Source organism: Anolis carolinensis, chromosome 1 (assembly GCF_035594765.1).
Source record: "Anolis carolinensis isolate JA03-04 chromosome 1, rAnoCar3.1.pri, whole genome shotgun sequence".
NCBI classification, from domain to species: Eukaryota; Metazoa; Chordata; class Lepidosauria; order Squamata; family Dactyloidae; genus Anolis; species Anolis carolinensis.
Window position 1 is genome coordinate 115,616,631 of NC_085841.1, and position 18,584 is coordinate 115,635,214.

General features: G+C 39.8%; 1 protein-coding gene across 1 annotated transcript; it reads left to right on the plus strand.

The window, feature by feature from the left end:
• Window positions 1-708: 708 nt before the first annotated feature.
• On the plus strand, window positions 709-16,947 carry akirin2 (akirin 2). The gene is made up of 5 exons (XM_003215531.4): window positions 709-1,261; window positions 13,669-13,809; window positions 14,896-15,045; window positions 15,936-16,007; window positions 16,265-16,947. The coding sequence occupies exons 1-5, from the start codon at window positions 1,048-1,050 to the stop codon at window positions 16,273-16,275; spliced, it is 588 nt and encodes a 195-aa protein (XP_003215579.1). The 5' UTR covers window positions 709-1,047; the 3' UTR covers window positions 16,276-16,947.
• The last annotated feature ends 1,637 nt before the right edge of the window (window positions 16,948-18,584 follow it).

The following is an 18,584-nucleotide window of genomic DNA, read 5'->3' on the forward strand; positions in this document are numbered from 1 at the left end:
ATTGTTTCCTGTCAGGAATTGTCCTTTTTTCAGAGTATTTTTCTTTATTTACTGTCCTGATTTTAGAGTTTTTTTTAATACTGGTACACAGATGTTGTTCATTTTCATGGTTTCTGTAGAAATTGTCCACATGCTTGTGGGTTTCAATGACTTCTCTGCGTAGTTTGACATGGTGGTTGTTAGAGTGATCCAGCATTTCTACGTTCTCAAATAATATGCTGTATCCAGGTTGGTTCCTCAAGTGCTCTGCTGTGGCTGACTTCTCTGGTTGAGAAACACTAATCAGATTTTCAACTCAACCGTGCCTGTCTTCCTTGACTTTGTGTTTCAGCTGATCAGAAAACGCCCTCCCAAGTGTTAGGCCTGCAGTTATTGAATGCCACCAGTCGGTTACAATTTCCGCCATCTAAGCTCTTTCTCTCCTGCTTAGTCCATTGACTGCTCCTCCTTACATTCAAACCACACTTCCATTCCTTCACCCTGTTTCACTTGCATTCCTGAGACACAAGATCCTCTATCTATAGGGATTTAAATCCTAACCCGGAAGTCGGGTCCATAGCGCTTTGCACGGCGGGAAACGTAGTCCTGGCTCCATTTGGATATTGTGGAGAAAAGACCCACAGAAACGACATTTCCCAGCATCCTCCACGTCAGCCACCGCCCCCTTGCTGCGCAGGCGCGCTCGCCGGGGATGGTTTTTGAATCAGCGGCGTTGTTATTGACGCCATATTGCCGCTGTGGAAGAGTCATAGAGGGGTGCACGGAGACGGACGCCGCGGCCATCCCTCTTCATCGGCGGCGCCAGGCCTGGTAGCCTCCCGTCCAGCCGCCCGCACCGGCCTAGAGACCCTCCCGGATACGACCCGGGGAGGATTTGCCGCGGGAGGAGCCGCGCCACTCCGGGAAGAGCCGGGTTAAGAGCGCCGGGCCGCGGAGAGAAAGAAAGCTGAGGCGGCGGCTGCGAACTTCAGGGCCTCAAACCTTCCTGTTCCGCGCGAGCCTCCCCGGCCGCCGTAGGTGTTTTCTTTCCCCCTGTCCCCTGCCGCCATGGCCTGCGGAGCCACCCTCAAACGGACTCTGGATTTCGACCCGCTCCTGAGCCCGGCCTCGCCGAAGCGGCGGCGTTGCGCCCCATTGTCCGCCTCAGCCGCCGCCTCTGCCTCTGCCTCCGCGGCCTCCTTTTCCTCCTCGTCGTCGCCGCAGAAATACCTCCGCATGGAGCCCTCGCCTTTCGGGGAAGTGTCCACCCGCCTTACCACAGGTGAGGGGGATCGGAGGGGGCCAACTTGTGGGCAGGGAAGGGCGAGGGGAAGGAAGGCCCAGGGAAGGCCGCAGACGTGGTTCCCTTTCCCTCTTGACCCCCGCTTCCTTCCTTTCTTTCTCTCGCCTTGGCTTCCCTCCCCCTGAGCCTCCCCCCTTCTCTTTCTCTCCCTCCCTGCCCCCCTGAGGCGGCTGGGCTATGGCCGTCGTCGTCGGCACAATGGAAATGGCCGCCCGCCTTCTTTCCTCCCTCCCCGCCTCGCCACCGCGCTGGGGGCGGGGAAGTGGCAGATACGGGAGAGGCCGGAGGAAGAGGAGATCGTGGGAATGGGCCTCTGGGCGGGGAGGAGCTGCAGCAGACCGCAAGGGCCGGCCAACCCGACACTATTGTGCCGGGCAGAAGAACACAACGCCAAGGGGGGGATTTACCCGCCGGGAATATTGCCTCGCTGGTGTGTGCCTTTATGGCCCTCCTGGTCTCTTCTCATTCCCTGAAAAATTTCTCCCTCCCAGCGTTACTGGAAGGGAGCTGCCTTTACATGGCGTTGGTGTGAGTGCGCGTTGCGGGGAGGGGCAGAGGAACATCCTTATTGTAACCATGTTCCAAGTCAGAAACCGTGTTAGAAACACTACACACAACAAAAGGCTCAGAAAGAAATAGGCCCTAATCAGGACAATAAGTAAAGGAAACAGGAATTCCAGACAGGAAACAATCAGGGCCAGCGAACACCTCCCAACAAAGGATTCTCGCAGGCAAGAAGCAGCCAGGCCTTGAAGCTGCACCACTCTAACAACCACCATGTCAGACTACACAGTGAAGCCATTGACACTCAAGCATGTGGACAATTTCAGCAGAAAGGAGGAAACCATGAAAATGAACCAAACCCGATTACCAGTATTTTAAAAAAACACCTCTAAAATCAGGACAGTAAACAAAGAACAACACTCTGAAAACAGGAATTCCAGACAGGAAATAATCAAGGCTAGCTAACACCTCCCAACAAAGGATCCCCCTAGGCAGGAAGCAGCCAGGCCTTGAAGCTTCAAGGCTTTACAATGCTAATCAAGGCAGCCAATTGAAACATTCACACTTGCTTCCAACAGGCAAGAGTTCTTTCTCCCACCCAGGACTGACCACAGATATATAAACCCCATTGTCTAGTATCCAAACAGACCTCACAATCTCTGTGGATGCCTGCAATAGATGTGGGCGAAATGTCAGGAGAGAATGCTTCTGGAACATGGCCATATAGCCTGGAAAACTCACAGCAACCCAGTGATTCTGGCCATGAAAGCCTTTGGCAATAGTCCCTAAGGTTGGACTGATAGAATTGGAAGGTGAGAGGAGGACCCTGTGTCTGTCTGAATAGGTTTTACAGTTTGAGCCTCCAGTTATTGGCGAGGGAAGAGGAACTGGCATTTATTGCAGTTTGCTCTGGAAAGATCCCTCTAGTCCCCCTCTCCCCCTGCCTTTCTTTCCCTCCCAGATCGATTTGTTGCAGCCATTAACTCTGGGCGTTGAATGTGTCGCTGAGGCTAGACAACTGCTGCTACTGCCTCTCCTTCAAACACTGTGTGGGGGAGGGGGTCTGTTGTAAAATTATTTGCTTTATTTTTATCCCACCGGCTTCCTGATACAGGGACTAATAGTAAACAGGACACAGAACAATTAAAATGCAGCAAATGAATTAAAGTATGAATATCATTTAACCCCCCCCCCCCATCAAACCCTTTGTGCCATGAAACATAAAATGTTGAAAATACATTTAAAGCAACACTTTAAAAAAATACACAGCTCCCCAAAATCCTACTCAAGTCATATCCCTCCACCACCACCCCAGTCCCATCCCTCAAGGTTTTCAAGTGCAAAAGGCAAGCAGGGGTGGGGCCATCCTGCTCTCTTTGGGAGGAAATCACAGTGGGAGCAGCCACTGAAAAGGCTCTCTGCCTTGTTTCTGCTCAGTGAGCTTGAGATGGTGGCGGGACAGAGAAAAGTCCCTCCCCAGATGATCATAGAGGTCTAAAAGGCTCATGCAGAGAGATGAAATCTTTCAAATAACATGGGCCCAAACTGGATAGGGCTTTATAGGCCAAAACCAATAAAGCCCAATCACTTCTAGTAGGCCACTTAGGCAGAAGCAGCAACAAAAGAATTGATTTTTCGTCCCCCGCCCCCCAGCTCCAATTTCAGGACTGCCTATGTTTCCACAGAGGGAGGGGGAGAGGTCGGCCCAGTAAAGAGACTTCTAGAAGGGTGTGTGTTGACAGGATAGCAGATAAGACAAAATGAAAGTGATTTTTATACTGTTTAACCAATAAGAACCGTTCCAGTGAGTACATCTTTGCTCCCTGTTCTTGCCCCACCCCAGCAGACACTGAAAGACCGAATATCAGTATTCAGTGGAATACCACACCAGGAAATTTACATGCTTAGCTTGCTGCATGGTATCTAGTTAACAAGCCATATGAAATCATATTCATGCACAGTATTCATTGCTTTTGCCTTAATATAAGCCATCCACTTTTTCCATATTTTTTATGCAGTTCTTCACAGATTTCAATTAATGAGTTGTCATTGTCTTCAGCTGAGCTGCATATATGCATGTTCTTAGAATTGTGGCATTGGAGTCACTTGATAAGATCAATTATAGTAGCAGGAAGAGTAATTTGCCTGCCTTTTACAAGACTTAATATTTTCATGTACAGAAATTTAATCTCCAGCATCTATACTGTGCAACTAAACTGAACCGGAATGATTGCCGTTGTCACATAGCAAATATGATTCTTTTGCGAGGTTTGTACTTTTGCAAATATCTTTCAAATATCTGTTGATGAGTGCTGCTTTGTGAATTAGGAATCACTTCAGATTATCATTGGCATAGTGTACATAGTTATTAACATTTTACTGTGGGACTAGGCTGCATTCTAAAACATGGTTTCAATGCCCTATTTAGGCCTGGTGCACTATCATTAATTTTAATTTTAATGGGATTATAGAAGTGTGGCTGAATGACTCCCTAAACAAATTTCTTATGAGTAATTTTTGTTAGAGTTAGTGGAGCACATGGTGAGTCCTCCGGATTGTATCTGAGGGTGAATCATAAAGCAGTTAAACATTGAAGTGCAAGCAAGAACAAAATTATTTAATATTAACAACATAACATTGGTGGTTTCACTAGAAATAGTCAAACTGAATATTTAATCTAAGTATGGGTTTCAAATTGTCAAGTGGACAGTTGAAAATGTAGAATAATTTATATAGTATGCACATTGATGATCTTGTATTGTGAGACACTCTTCACAAAATACCAACATAAAGTTTAAAACTAAAGGGTCTAGGGATGATAGACCTGTCAGGGTTTTATCATTAAAGTCATTGCACGATAAGTGACAGCTTATTTATTTAAATACTTTAAGAAATTTCTAAGATGTGAGTTGGCACTGAATACAAGTCATACTAGATGCATGTGTACCTGAATCAATTTCAAAATTATATGTATAATTGTCATTTAAAGATATTAACATCTTTTCAGGCAAATCCTACATAAAAGAATAAAATTTCTGCATCAATTCTCATGACACATTTTGAGTTGTCTGGCGATTCATTTATGAGATGCAGTTTTCCCTACAAAGAGATGTGGATGTTAAATGACTTCAGTTCATGTAAATATAGACAATTGCTTAATATTCCTATGACAGTTAGGATATAAAAGGACTGTATAGCAGAGGTGGGGCTATGTGCTACATAGAACCAATGGGGGCTTTTTATGGCCTGCCTGATTTCCAATGCTTGGGGCACAGAGTAGTTGAGATATACCCCAACTCTCCAAATAGGCAAAAAAGACTACCCTCCCAGTTTCATGTTCTTTCATGGTAGCATGGCCGGATGTAGAGGCAACAATATCCCAGCATCCGTAGCAGCTTTCCTCCCTGAAGCAAGTAGGTAAGAAGTTTACAGTGAAACTGTCTAATGAGTAAGAGCCAATCTGACAAAAGATAATGGTTTATGGAGATTTTGTGTATAGTATGTATGATTGACAACATAATTGCTTTCCAGACTCAACTATTAACCCATTGATACAGTGGAACTTAGAGAACTGGTGGTATATCAAGTTCTCATAGATGTAGTAGCTCTGTTGTAATTAGTACTAGCAGTTGGCTTTAATGCAGCAAATGCAGCTCACTCCATTTAATTTGGTATGTTACAAGCCTTGGGTGCAATGCTGTCATATAGGACAGCTTTCATTGATTTTTGTTAATTGATATTTTATACAGAAAGAATTTTTTTTATGTGGAGGCTCTTGGGGATATTTTGAATGCCCTTAATGTCCCTTACAATTTGTATTTTCTATCCTTGGTAAAACCCAGAACCATCAAATGTTATGGGCTTAAATCAGGATTGGGCAACTGTGGAAGACTAGAGGGTCACATAAGCCCTCTAGGAGATCTTGGAGCTCTGCATGCCCCTGCTTCCACCAAAAATCCACATTTTTGCTCCTAGATACTTTACAGGATGGATTTATTTGGCCTTCTTGATTCCCTAGATAGCACTCTGAAGCCAATTTTTTAAAAAGAAATTGTGCAAACTTTTGTTTTGATCCCTGAAGGGCCCAAAACATAAATGCCCCTGAAACCACTTATAAGTCTTTCCAAGCTTTTAAATACAATCTGACTTTCACAATTTGAAAATACTCCTTTAAAAAAATTCCACCCCCTCCTGGGTATCCTGTTAATGCATAGATGTATATAATGGGATTTGAACATCCTCAGATTTGGATATTCTTGGGAGAGGGTGGTCCGGAAACTAAACCCTAGTGGATAACAAGAGCCCACTATCATTTTCTTTTGTTCTTTTTTTTGGGGGGGGGGGTACAAAAACAACACCAATATATATTAGCTGTGGAATTGCTTCCTCATTTTAGACAATTGTCAGTGTGCTAGTTCTTAGATCAGGCTGAATAATTTCTCATAAGAATTGATTTTCTTTTGTCCTCTTGAGCGGGGAAGGTACAAAACAACCCAGGGGATCTTATGTGATCCATAGTCTACACTTGGCCCATCCTTCAACTAAACTTCCTCTTGAAGATTGAGCTAGAACTATTTCCTTCTCCCTTCCCTGTGCATTTTGGAGCAAGGTCTTGACCCTCTTGGTTGCATTGGGCTGCGCCTTGGAACAGCATCTTTTTATATTGTCTGCAGCACATACGTGTTCTACGAACCACACAGGTCCATGCACTGATGATAGCTGCACTGTGGAATAGAGATTTTAAAAATAGTTTTCTATTGTGCTGCTCTGATTACTAAGATTTGAATTTCTTACCTTGGCCCAATTTTTCTTCAGAATCTTCCTAGCTTTCCTTTTGTATCTCAACTTGAATAACTGAATGCCCAGTTATTAAGCAAAGTTTAAAACAGAATCACTAAAACAACAGTACAAAGAAGATGGTATATATAAAAGTGCCAGAAACATGCTTTCATTTTACAAAACCATTGAACTGTAAGATTTGATGATGGAAACCATTCAATAAAATTTGGCTGAAATTTTAGACATGTTTTCTTGGGAATGTACTTTTTAGCTTAGATAGTATTATATGCCCTGTTGTGGATTTTGTATTGATGTGTTGTTCCTATATTAGCACAATACCAATATATATTAGCTGTGGAATTGCTTCCTCATTTTAGACAATTGTCAGTGTGCTAGTTTTTAGATCAGTCTGAATAATTTCTCATAAGAATTGATTTCTTTGAAGTACTTCAGTGTAGAGTATCAAAGCACTTTGAATTTTGCAGAACTTACTGTAAAAATTGATTTGGCCATGTAATGTTTTTTGGATGACTGGATAAAGTAACTCTTTAGTGAGGCCCTGATACCTTAAGGTGAAGCAAGATTGATCTTAGCAGTGTACTGGGTCTCTTAAAACGAGGCACCAGCTGTGTTGAGTAGAAAGTAATAATTGATAAATAAACACTGTACAGAGGGAGCGAAGAGATGACATGTTAAGAGCAAATATATATTTAATAGCCAGAAACAGTTTTTGGATAAGCACTATATTGCTTCAGTTTTGCTCTAACAACTGGTTTTTTCTATTTTATGTTCTTGTTTGTTCAAACCTGAAGGAAATTGAATTGCTTAGACCGTGTAACAGTACATTTCAGCATGTGCTGTATATACATAGCACACAGATAAAAAAAATCGTTTGGGGGAATATGGATTTTTATTCATTTATTGAAATTGAAATTTATGCTCTGCCTTTCACAAACCAAGATAGGACAAGGCATTTTATATATTTAAAATAAAAGGTATCTAAAATCTTATTTTATAAAAGTAACAAGAATTGAAGAACAGTATTAATAAAAATCATAGTTAAAACATAGCCACCAATAAAACATTAAAAATACAGCACACCACTTCAGACACCCTACTGCTACATAATTCAATTTCAAAGGTTTGCGTCAATAAAACAGTTTTTCATTTGTTGTGGACTGCAATCAGGCTGCAAACCTTTAATTTCAGGGGCAGTGTAACCCCATTTGGCACAAACGGGAAATTGCTAGTCCTTGATTTGCTTTCAGTTTCTTCTCCCGCATCCAGTTTTGACTACAGACACTGGATTAGTACAAAGACATGTTGTATCTATGGTATGTTTTATAAATTTAGGTTTAGTACCAGAGCAGATTAGAATAAAATTCGTGTACATAGGCCTTACAATGAAATTCAGCCAATTAAAAAGAGTAAAGTCATTGCAGGGCCTTGATATTAGGCTTCTGTTGAAACTGCTTGAACTATATACCACAGGAAGCTGGCGGTGAGGCTTCACATGCCTTGAGGTATTAGTGCTATACACAGCTTGTTGTTACTTGTAATCAAGTTGGCTTCAGCTTATGGAAACACTATGAATCAGAGATGTACAAGAGCGCTATGTCCTTCAATTTCAGAGCAGTGGGTCCTTTCTAGAGTAAATCCATTGGTAATTAGTACAGTTGAATGCAATGCAACTTATTCCTGGTGGCCTGACTAGAATTATGTAAACATGCCATCATTTCACATAGAGCAGAAGTGGTAAAGTGTAGTATATCTTGCTGTTTTGTGGCCTTATTTTCAAGGTCTCTTTCTTCTGAACTGCTTCTTTTGGGAGACACTTTTGAAGTAGATTCTCACTTATCCTCTCTTGCACGGTTCAACATAAAATTACTGATTTTTTGAAATTTGAACGTTTTTTTTCTCGTGTCAGGAGCAACTTGAGTCATTTCTGGAGTAAGAGAATTGGCCGTCTGCAAGGACGTTGCCCAGGGGACGCCCGGATGTTTTTGATGTTTTTACAGTCCTTGTGAGAGGCTTCTCTCATGTCCCTGCTCTCCCCGGGTGGGTTTTGAACCTGGAAGCCTTCAGGTCAGCAACCCAACCTTCATTCAAGTCACAAGGCTTTAATCAATCCACTACGCCACCGGAGGCTCCTCGAAATTCAAAGTAGGGTTTCAGTTACTGAAGCTTTTGGTTTTTGGCCGTCTGTACATGGCCCTCTGAAAGTACCAGAGCAAAAACCGCCATTGAATTATTCTGAACTTCCTTGCCCCTGTATTCTGTGTTACTGCTGGTAGGAGCAAAGGAGCCAGATATCCAGGGGAAGAGTTCTGAGTTTGTACACTCATTGATATGTTAGCTTAACTAGCAGAACTTAGTGTGACCCCCCCTATGTAGTCTGAACATCTTAACAACCTGAAATCATGGATCTCTTAATGAAAACTAGGCCAGTGTAATTGCTGAGTGGGTGCTTAAAGCAAAGTTAATGTGACTTTTTTTTACAGATGAGGTCACTGAGTAGTATGAGTTTGAATTAGCTTATCATTTAATACTCCTCCCTTAAGCTGTTTCATACATTCCTGGTTGTTACTTCACGTACTGTCTGTGTGAATGAACCAGTCACAAATTGGACAGTGTAGACGTTTGAATATAGGCCCACATGGCCCATAGACCTTGGGAAATGTAATCCGTGTGCTGTTCAATTTAGAGAGAAGTTTTTATTATTTGGACAGGAATACCATGACATCATGCCACATGATCAGTGCTGATCCTGTGCTTTATTTGATGTTATAAAGGACTTTAAATATAGAAACAATAGTGTTGGTAGGAAATTGCTGTTATGATTCTTTTCTTCAGTAACAGAAAGTGTATCAAGAAAGGGAACCATATGAATATAAAAATAATATAATTAAGGTTTCATTTCTGTTGAACAATATCATCAGTCCTATATTTCTGTATCTTTTCTCCTATTATTACTGCTGGTGTGACCAAATTTAGTCTCATCCCCCCAATTAAAAGACGTGTTTTCTTTACAACATCTAAAGTAATCTGACTCAGTGTCAGTACTGAGTGGAATTTTTCAATGACGGTGAAAAAATGGAAGGTATTGCAGCGTAGATGGGAAGAGCCACACCTTTAATCTCAGTTCTTGCTGTTTAAATGGAGTCTGAAATGAGAGACACCAAAGTAATTGATGCAATTTGATATGGAAGTGGTATTGCCCTTGTTAAAATGGAAACAACTATTACTGTTGCACCATCTCAGAATAGAGGTTACATATGTATTCAGCCAGTTTGAAAACTGGAATACTGTATAAATCATTCCTGTGAGAGATCAGGATTTGCTGTTTAGTAGATTCTTCATTTGACAATGACAATATATGTAGATGGAAAGTTCTTAAATCATAAGCTCCATTTAACTATATAAACTTAAAATCTTTTCTGCATTACCTACAACGTATGAGTCCCCTTTGGGGTAGAGAAAGGCAGGGTGTGAATAGGGTAAATCAATAAATCAATATGAGACTCCTTTTTGGGAAATCCTGCCCTCATATCCTGGAGCTCTGTTAATGCAACAATTCTCATCCCAGCTCAGGTGTTTGAAGGCAATTATATGCTTGTCCATCTACTGTTTTGTTTTGGAGTATCCATTCCTTCTCTGTTACGAACAACTCAATGAAGACTTCCTCTTGCAGAGCATCCATTTTGTTGTACAGTGTTCCCTCACGTATTGCAGGGGTTAGGTTCCAGGACCACCCGCAATAAGTGAAAAGTAGGGACGCTATATTTATTTTACTATTTATACATTATTTTAGTAGTTATACACTATTTTAAGTCTTTATCAACCAATCGCCTCCTTCTCCTCCCGTTGCCGCTTGGACTCCTTTTCTCTCCCTTTGGCTTCTCCTTTTCTTAGGCTGTAAATTGTAATTTTTTATGATTTATAATAGTCTTTCCTCCTTTACGTAATCCTCTCATTTACAATTCGTGTTTAATCAAATGAACAATTTTCTATTTATCTGAGTTTATGTAGTCATTAAAACATGTCCAGTTCATTTTTTTAATTTGAGTAAGTTGATATTTCTTTAGGTGGTGTGTTAAAATATCCATGTTCATAATGTCCATGATTTTTATAATCCAATCTTCTATGTTAGGTGTTTCTTTGATTTTCCATTTTTTTGCATATTCCCTTCTAGCTGCCATAGTAAAATATGTAAATAATTTCTCTAGATTTTTGTTAAAAGCAAATCTGTTATACCTAACAAAAATATTCTGGTTTCATTGGAAACTTCAGTTTTAAGATTTTTGGAATTCTTTCATGTATGTTTCTCCAAAACTTATTTGCTTCTTCGCATGTCCATCACATATAATAAAAAGTACCTGTATGTTTTTCATATTTTCAGCAATTTGGTTGTACATTTTTGTAACATTTTGCCAGTTTGTTTGGTGTCATATACCACCGATAGGGCATCTTATACCAATTTTCTTTTAAATCATAAGAATATGTATACTTTAATTTCTTATTCCAACATTTTTCCCAGTCATCCACTTTTATATCGTGTCCAATATTGGTGGCCCATTTAATCATACAATCCTTTACTTGTTCAGTTTCTGTCGACCATTGCAATAAGATGTTATATATTTTTGTAATCAACTTCGCATTTATCTTTAAAATTTTGTCCCATACCGAATCCTTCTCTTAAAAGCCTAATTATTTATCTTTGTTGAAGTAATCTTTTAATTGTATATATTGAAACCAAGATACATTTTTATATTTTGAATTTATTTCCTTTTGAGACTTAGATAATTGTCCGATTGCTTTTTAAGGATATTTTCATAAAAACAACATAACTCTTAGTGTCATTCATATCTTGACATAATAACGCTGAAATAACATACAGTTTATATTTGTCACAGTAATACCAGTTTTATTTAATGCTTTTCCTAATTTTGAAACCTGACTTTGTCTAATTGTGTTTGATTCTTTTTTGTCATGTTTTGTCAATATATCACCTTTTGTTTATTGATCTTAAATCCACCCAATTCCCAGATTCTTTCAATCTCTTTGTTCATGCTGATAAATACTGCCTTTAAGCAGTGTGGCATATTTACAGAGCAGTCAGCACTGTTTGGACAGTAGATAGGGAAGGGCATAGTGAAAGTGGGTAATTGATTCAAAATTATGTGAGTGTGTTTTAGCTTTCTGTAAATCACACTGTACATATTTCAGAGCATTGTTTTGCACAAAATTGACAAATAGCAATTAACAATTCTATTTCATCAGCTGCCAAGACTTGTTACTGGACTGAAATGAAGTTAGCAGAAGGGTAGGTCCTGCCAACAATCAGACTTCAGCACTGTGACAAGTAAAGATTGAAGAAAGTGTGGGAAGGGGGTAGTGGAAAATAAATTAAAATTCTATATTCTCATATTATGAAAACCAAATTTCCTCCATTTTAACAAGCTTTTGAAAGAGTTCTCTGTAATAAACCTGAGTATAATTTGAAGATTAATAAGTTACAGTATGAGTTTGCTTTAATAGTTCTTGTTATATTTTCCTGTACATAGAAGGAGAAGAGTATTATGAAAAGGTAAACATGTTTCACTAGTGGTTGGGAAGACCTGGATTCAGTCTGCTTTAGACTGTGTCTGGTTCAGGGTATGAGTCAGACATGCTTTGGATTGTTCCTTGTTTTCTACCCTGTTCAGCTTCCTGACGGGACAAAGATGTTTTCTCTGTACTTCCTCAGTAGTGAAGGAGTACAGTTCCAAACCTTTCTTAGATTCGAGAGATGATCTGACTTTTTCAAAAACATGTATGGGTGATTAACAATAACAATTGAAACAGATGTTCAAAGCTATGTGTATAAGGACAGCCCATCTAAGTATTTGATAGCCATGGTTTTACTTGCCTACTCTCTAAAAATATATCTTTCCGTCCCCTACCTTGCACTGGGGGGGGGGGGGGGGACCTTGAGAGGTAGTCTACATGTGTTTGCAGGCGTCTCTAGGTCCTACAGCAGGCATGGGCAAACTTCAGGGCTGTTAGGAATTGTAGGAATTGAAGTCAAAAACACCTGGAGGGCTGAAGCTTGCCCATGCCTATCCTACAGTGTGATTCTATTGTATGTTTCTGGCCCAAGTATAGTTTTTAAAAAGGGGTTCATTATAATCCATGGTTTCCAGTATCTACAGAAGATCTTGGGAGTATGTGAAACATACATTAATTTAATGTTTATACTTGGTTCCCCTCTCTAAGATATCTTTTTGTGTATATGCAAATATTTCCAAATGCAAAACACCTCAACCTGTAGTGCATTTTATATACAACAGTTAGGGCTGAATTATATTTCACATAATACATGCCTTTTAACATTGGAATATGATGTTTCACTTAAGATCATTGAAAATATAAATGGAATATAAAATATAGGGTGTCTGAAAATTATCTTTACAATTTCAAACCTATGTATAATTCAAATTGTAAAGATCCTTATGGAAACCTTGTACTTCATTACCAAAAAGTCTAGATGCTTTTGTTTATGCAATTTGTTCATTTGGGGATAGCTTGTAGGATGGAAACATCAGCAGAAATAAATGCAGCACATTTTACAATTCCTAGCATCAGTGCCTTTAACATTTCTGGTTCTAAATCTGAGAGGTGGGATTAATATAGCTATGACCTAGAGTTTAGAGCTTTCCTTCCTGTTTTCTAGCAATATGTAGAGAGGATATGGGAATCGGACAGTGAGCACAAATTACACCTTTTTCGTAGCTCTATATGTGTCTTCTGGAATTTTAATTGGGAAGAATATTTGAGATAGAGGATGCTGCACAGAATTATAATTCTAAAACCCAACGTTATGTACAAATTCGTTTAAAATAGATCTGCTTACACTATTAACATTTATTGTAATGTAATTTGTTGAATTGTATGCTTTTTATATGCACTTGCTGTCTTGAAAAGTGGCTGTAGTTGGTATATTGCAAATAGTAATATTTGAGGATAGTATATATCCTATTATTACCTATGTTTAATCCTTGAGTTTTAAAAGCGGAACTTGGCCATAGTGCATTAGCATAATCAACATCTTTCCCTTTTTCTAGAGCAAATCCTGTACAATATAAAACAGGAGTACAAACGTATGCAGAAGAGAAGACACTTAGAAAATTTCCAGCAAACAGATCCTTGTTGTTCTACTGATGCACAGTCGCAAGCATTTCTTCTTTCTGGACCAGCTTTGCCAGGTGAAATTTTTATAAAAGAGTAAATGCCCGTAAAGATTCATAGATCTTAATTATTGTGCATAGGGATAAATGAAGCTTGATAATTTAAACTTGTCATAGATGTGTTTCACCAAGGATGTATTTTTAAAAATCCTCATTGGGGGCGGGAGATTACCTTATATTGTAATGACAGAAGCAGGTCATATATGAAATTCAACACTGTTCATCCAGTCAGCAGACCTGGCATTATTAGGAGACTTGATATCATTGAAGCATTTCTAAATGATTATAGAACGACTTGGATCCCAGTCTGGGAGAAAGGTGGTGTATAAATCCTGTTAAATAAATAAATATAGCTTTCCCCCTCTAAGAATACTATACATTCCTGTGATGCATGCCACTGATAGTACCAGTGATCTACAATTTTTAGTTGACTTAAATCAGAAATAGTAATCACTATCTCCTGTTATTCTTGCATAACCCATCTCCTTTGCTGCTCATTTGTGACAGAAGAGAAGTGGAGTGGCTGGGTAAAATGGTGGGCTGAGGATGAAGTTACTAAATTTGTGCAATCTTGATTGTAGATATACATGCACTTTTGTATCTTTCCAGAGACACTGCTCTGTAGGGGTATGAAATTGTTTCTAAGAATGGGCATTGAAGACAACAGAGGGGAAATGGTAGTGAACCTTATGGCCTCCTTCCCCTCACCAGCAATGTTGAGTCAATCAGATTCATGGGAATTCCACTTGCAACCACTTGATAGATTGAATCATTGCAAACATATTGTAGTAAGTGATTTCTGGCACTTTACAGTCATCTACTGTATTTTGCCTGGTACAAACAGCACATTTTAAAAGCTTGTTTCTCACTACTGAATAACATAAATTTGCTTCTCAGTTTTATAGCCTTGTGCTTGAAGTGACAGTTCTGCATTTAGGTCAGTTGAAGTAGGTAGGACTTGAGCACATACAGCTTTTTTGGCCTGGGGTTAAGATTGCTTTCACTGCTCTAAAATCTGATTTGTAGATATATGGCACTGTAGGCGATCAGAAATTGAAATATAAAATAAATTTGAATTAACTGTGGGGGACTGTTTATTCAAAGGTACTTCATCTGCGGCATCATCACCACTGAAAAAAGAACAGCCCCTATTTACTCTTAGACAAGTTGGAATGATCTGTGAACGCTTGCTTAAAGAACGTGAAGAGAAGATCCGTGAAGAGTATGAAGAAATCTTGACCACAAAACTTGCAGGTATGTTAAAGTGAATTTTATGGGAATAATGGCATCTTTGTACTGTAGACCTCTTTGAAGAAAGATTTCTGTCTCCAGGGTTATTCTTAAGGTTATCAGGGTTGTCATGAATTGGCTTCTTCTGAGAAGAAGTGTGCTATCAGATGTGCATGTTGTGCAATGACACTCACAAACCAAGTATTAATCAAGTCAGTGTTGAGTAGGTAAGTTAGTTTGGCCTCCCAAGTTTTTGTGTGTATGAAAAACATGTACTGAGCAACATAGAAATGCCAATTCTCGCAGTATTAGAAGATTCAGGAGTACATGTTTCATGTAGATCACATTAACGCTATTAATGGGATAGTTAGGGAATTATAGTCTAGATCAGTATTTCTCAAACTGTATTCCTCCAGGTGTTTTGGACTTCAGCTCCCAGAAATCCTAGCCATCTTACCAGCTGTTGGGAATTGTGGGAGCTGAAGTCCAAAACATCTGGAGGAACACAGTTTGAGAAACGTTCTTGATTGAACATTAAAATACTGCAGCATATGGAAAGGAAAAACAATTGAAGTGTTAGCAGCTTAAGACTTAAAAACCTGTTCTTACAATGAGACTGCCTCACTCCTTACCAAATATTCCTAAATTTTCAGGAGTCCCATCTCTGGAACAGATTTCTAGGAGGGTCTGCTTCGAGGCAGGATTCCCTTCCCTGTTCTGATAGAAACAGTTCAATCAGTGGAAAAATGTAAATGGATTTCACTCTTTGACACAGTGCTGAAGATTCATTCACGCACATGTTTGTTGTAATGTGTTTAATGAAAAGTAATGCCTTTTGTCCTCTCCTAGCTACACATTAGATACTGTCCAGCCTATTACGTGAGGTTAATCACCTAACATTTTGTTGCTTACAGAACAGTATGACGCTTTTGTGAAGTTCACGCATGATCAGATCATGCGACGATATGGAGAACAGCCTGCAAGTTGTAAGTATTTTTAACTACTTTCTGTGCATTTTCCTAAGTACATAACAGTCTTCTAGAGCAAAGTTAGTGGGAATATGGATGGGATGAAGTTGGAATTAGTGAAAATTGCATCTCCTCTTGTTTGTGGAAGGTTTTTGTGAGAGGAGTTGAATTATGGGCCATTGACTTCAGTATCCTAAACCAGCTTACAGTGCTTCTATTGAATCTTGAGTTACATGAGCTGCAATCCCTTAACTTGACTTGTTTTCTCTTTTCAGATGTTTCATGAATCATGTTTTTTCTGCATATGTGGGCAGCCCTGAAATCCTGTTCTATTGTTGCAAGCTGTCCTTTAAAGACTTGCAGCAATGCCATATTTCCCCTCCTCCCCTCCTGTATACACTGGTTATTTCAAGCTTTTGTCAGTGGCAACCACTCTTATGCAGCAACTGGTTTTGGAGTGCTCCCTGATGTCAGTACCACCTGGATGTGGACCTTTGCTACCTGTTAATACCAGTGGTCTCATTTGCTGTATCATTACAATTTGGCTTATGTTAATAAGTTTGAAAAGTAAAAGGATTAAAGCTGGTGTACTAGAACTCTGCCCTTCAATGGTCATGTAAATAAAAGTGTAGAATGACACTTTGATGGAAGTTAGTGTGGTTTTCATAACTGTGCACTGCAAAGCTGTATTCACAGTTAAATTAGAATGTAATTCCTGGACAACTTTAAGCAAATAGCCCACAGTACTGCCTGTGAAATAGTGAAGGAGGGCATTTCTGTATTCCATGACTTTTGGGGGGGGGGGGTTAAGAATGGGTTTATATAATTTCTCATTTTTTGTAGGTTTTATTTATTCTATCAGTCTTTAACAAATGTTTATTGCTGCAATTTTTCAGTGTATCATTGTTTTACTGCCCTTGTAGTACTGGAATTTAGTTGAATAAAACATTTACTTCTAGCCTGTGTGTTTAATATATATAGCTGGTGTTAACTTGGTAGCTCAACCATAAATTGTCTAGGGTCAAGCAAAGGTGTTCAATTTAAAGGCACATTGCACATACCTAACTTATTTTTTGGGCAAGAAAAACATGACATAGCAATACAATACTTGAAATGAAGAACAATTTAAACCAACATAAACGTACCAGTATTTCAAAGGGAAGTGTGGGCCTACATTTGGCTAATGAGCTAGTCAAGTTAATTAGGATTGTTGTTGTGTGTCTTCAAGTCTTTTCAGACTGAAGGTGACCCTAAGTCTAAAGTTTAGGTTGAAGGCGGTAAATGATCTTGGAGGGCCACATCTGGGCCGCGGGCCTTAGTTTGGGGGGGGGGGGGCTTGGCTTTGATTAACAAAGGGGGGTTTCATAGAAGCCAATGCAACTCCCCTCCCTGTTTTTGCAGCCTTCACAGGATTTCTCTGCTGCAAATAGCTAAACGTCACTTACTGGAAATTGACAGTACTGCAATCTTGACAAGTGGTATCACAGATCCCTTTGCTTTGGTTAATGTTGGTTTCTCATTGGGCTTCCTCTTGCTTCCTCCCTATATTCAAATGAGGTAGACCACACACTGGTATGAACACTTCCAAAGGGAATCTGGGAACTCTGTTTTGTGTCTCTGGTAAGATCTGGAGATTCTAAGATCTCATACCAATGATATTTGAGAAACTATGGTATCATTACATAGTTCTTAATGCTTAATAGCAAAATACAGGTCCATTTCTTAATTGGGTTTCCCTGTAAGGGTTCTGTAAGACGTCACTATGCATCCCACAAAATGTCATCATTGTGGGACCAAACACCTATTTTGAGCTGTAGATATAATAATTTTATGTAGGGGTTCCCTGAGTCCTGGATGATTAGTACTCCACTAGGTTAAAATGGTTGAGAGGTTCTGATGTAGGCCTATCTTAACATAGTGCAAATCCTCGTTTAAACTTATTTTCCATGCAGAAACCTTAGTCTTAGTTGTAAATCTAGTTCCATTTTTTCTTCTGTATGTACTGCAAATCACAGAATTGTAACATCATAGAATTCAAAATATTGTGAACTGGTGCTCCAAAGCATGGGGTGCCATGGCATGGACTGGGTACCACAATAGTTTTGCCTTAAGGGCAAAATGATACGAGGGTCAGGTGCATGTTACTCTTAGGGTGGACGTGTTGAATTGTTTGACAATTATCTGGCATTTATGCTAGTGAAAGTACTTTATCATAGAATCATAGAATAGTAGAGCTGGAAGAGACCTCATGGGCCATCCAGTCCAACCCCGCTAAGAAGCAGGAAATCGCATTCAAAGCACCCCCGACAGATGGCCATCCAGCCTCTGCTTAAAAGCCTCCAAAGAAGGAGCCTCCACCACAGTCTGGGGAAGAGAGTTCCACTGCCGAACAGCTATCACAGAGAGGAAGTTCTTCCTGATGTTCAGGTGGAATCTCCTTTCCTGTAGTTTGAAGCCATTGTTCCGTGTCCTAGTTTGCAGGGCAGCAGAAAACAAGCTTGCTCCCTCCTCCCTATGACTTCCCTTCACGTATTTGTACATGGCTATCATATCTCCTCTCAGTCTTCTCTTCTGCAGGCTAAACATGCCCAGCTC

Excerpts from the sequence above, each read along its gene's own strand:
- akirin2 (XM_003215531.4), top strand. The coding sequence starts at position 1,048 with ATGGCCTGCGGAGCCACCCTCAAACGGACTCTGGATTTCGACCCGCTC. Across the intron at positions 13,810-14,895 it reads TTCTGGACCAGCTTTGCCAG|GTACTTCATCTGCGGCATCA; the intron begins GTGAAATTTTTA and ends GTTTATTCAAAG. Across the intron at positions 15,046-15,935 it reads CTTGACCACAAAACTTGCAG|AACAGTATGACGCTTTTGTG; the intron begins GTATGTTAAAGT and ends TGTTGCTTACAG.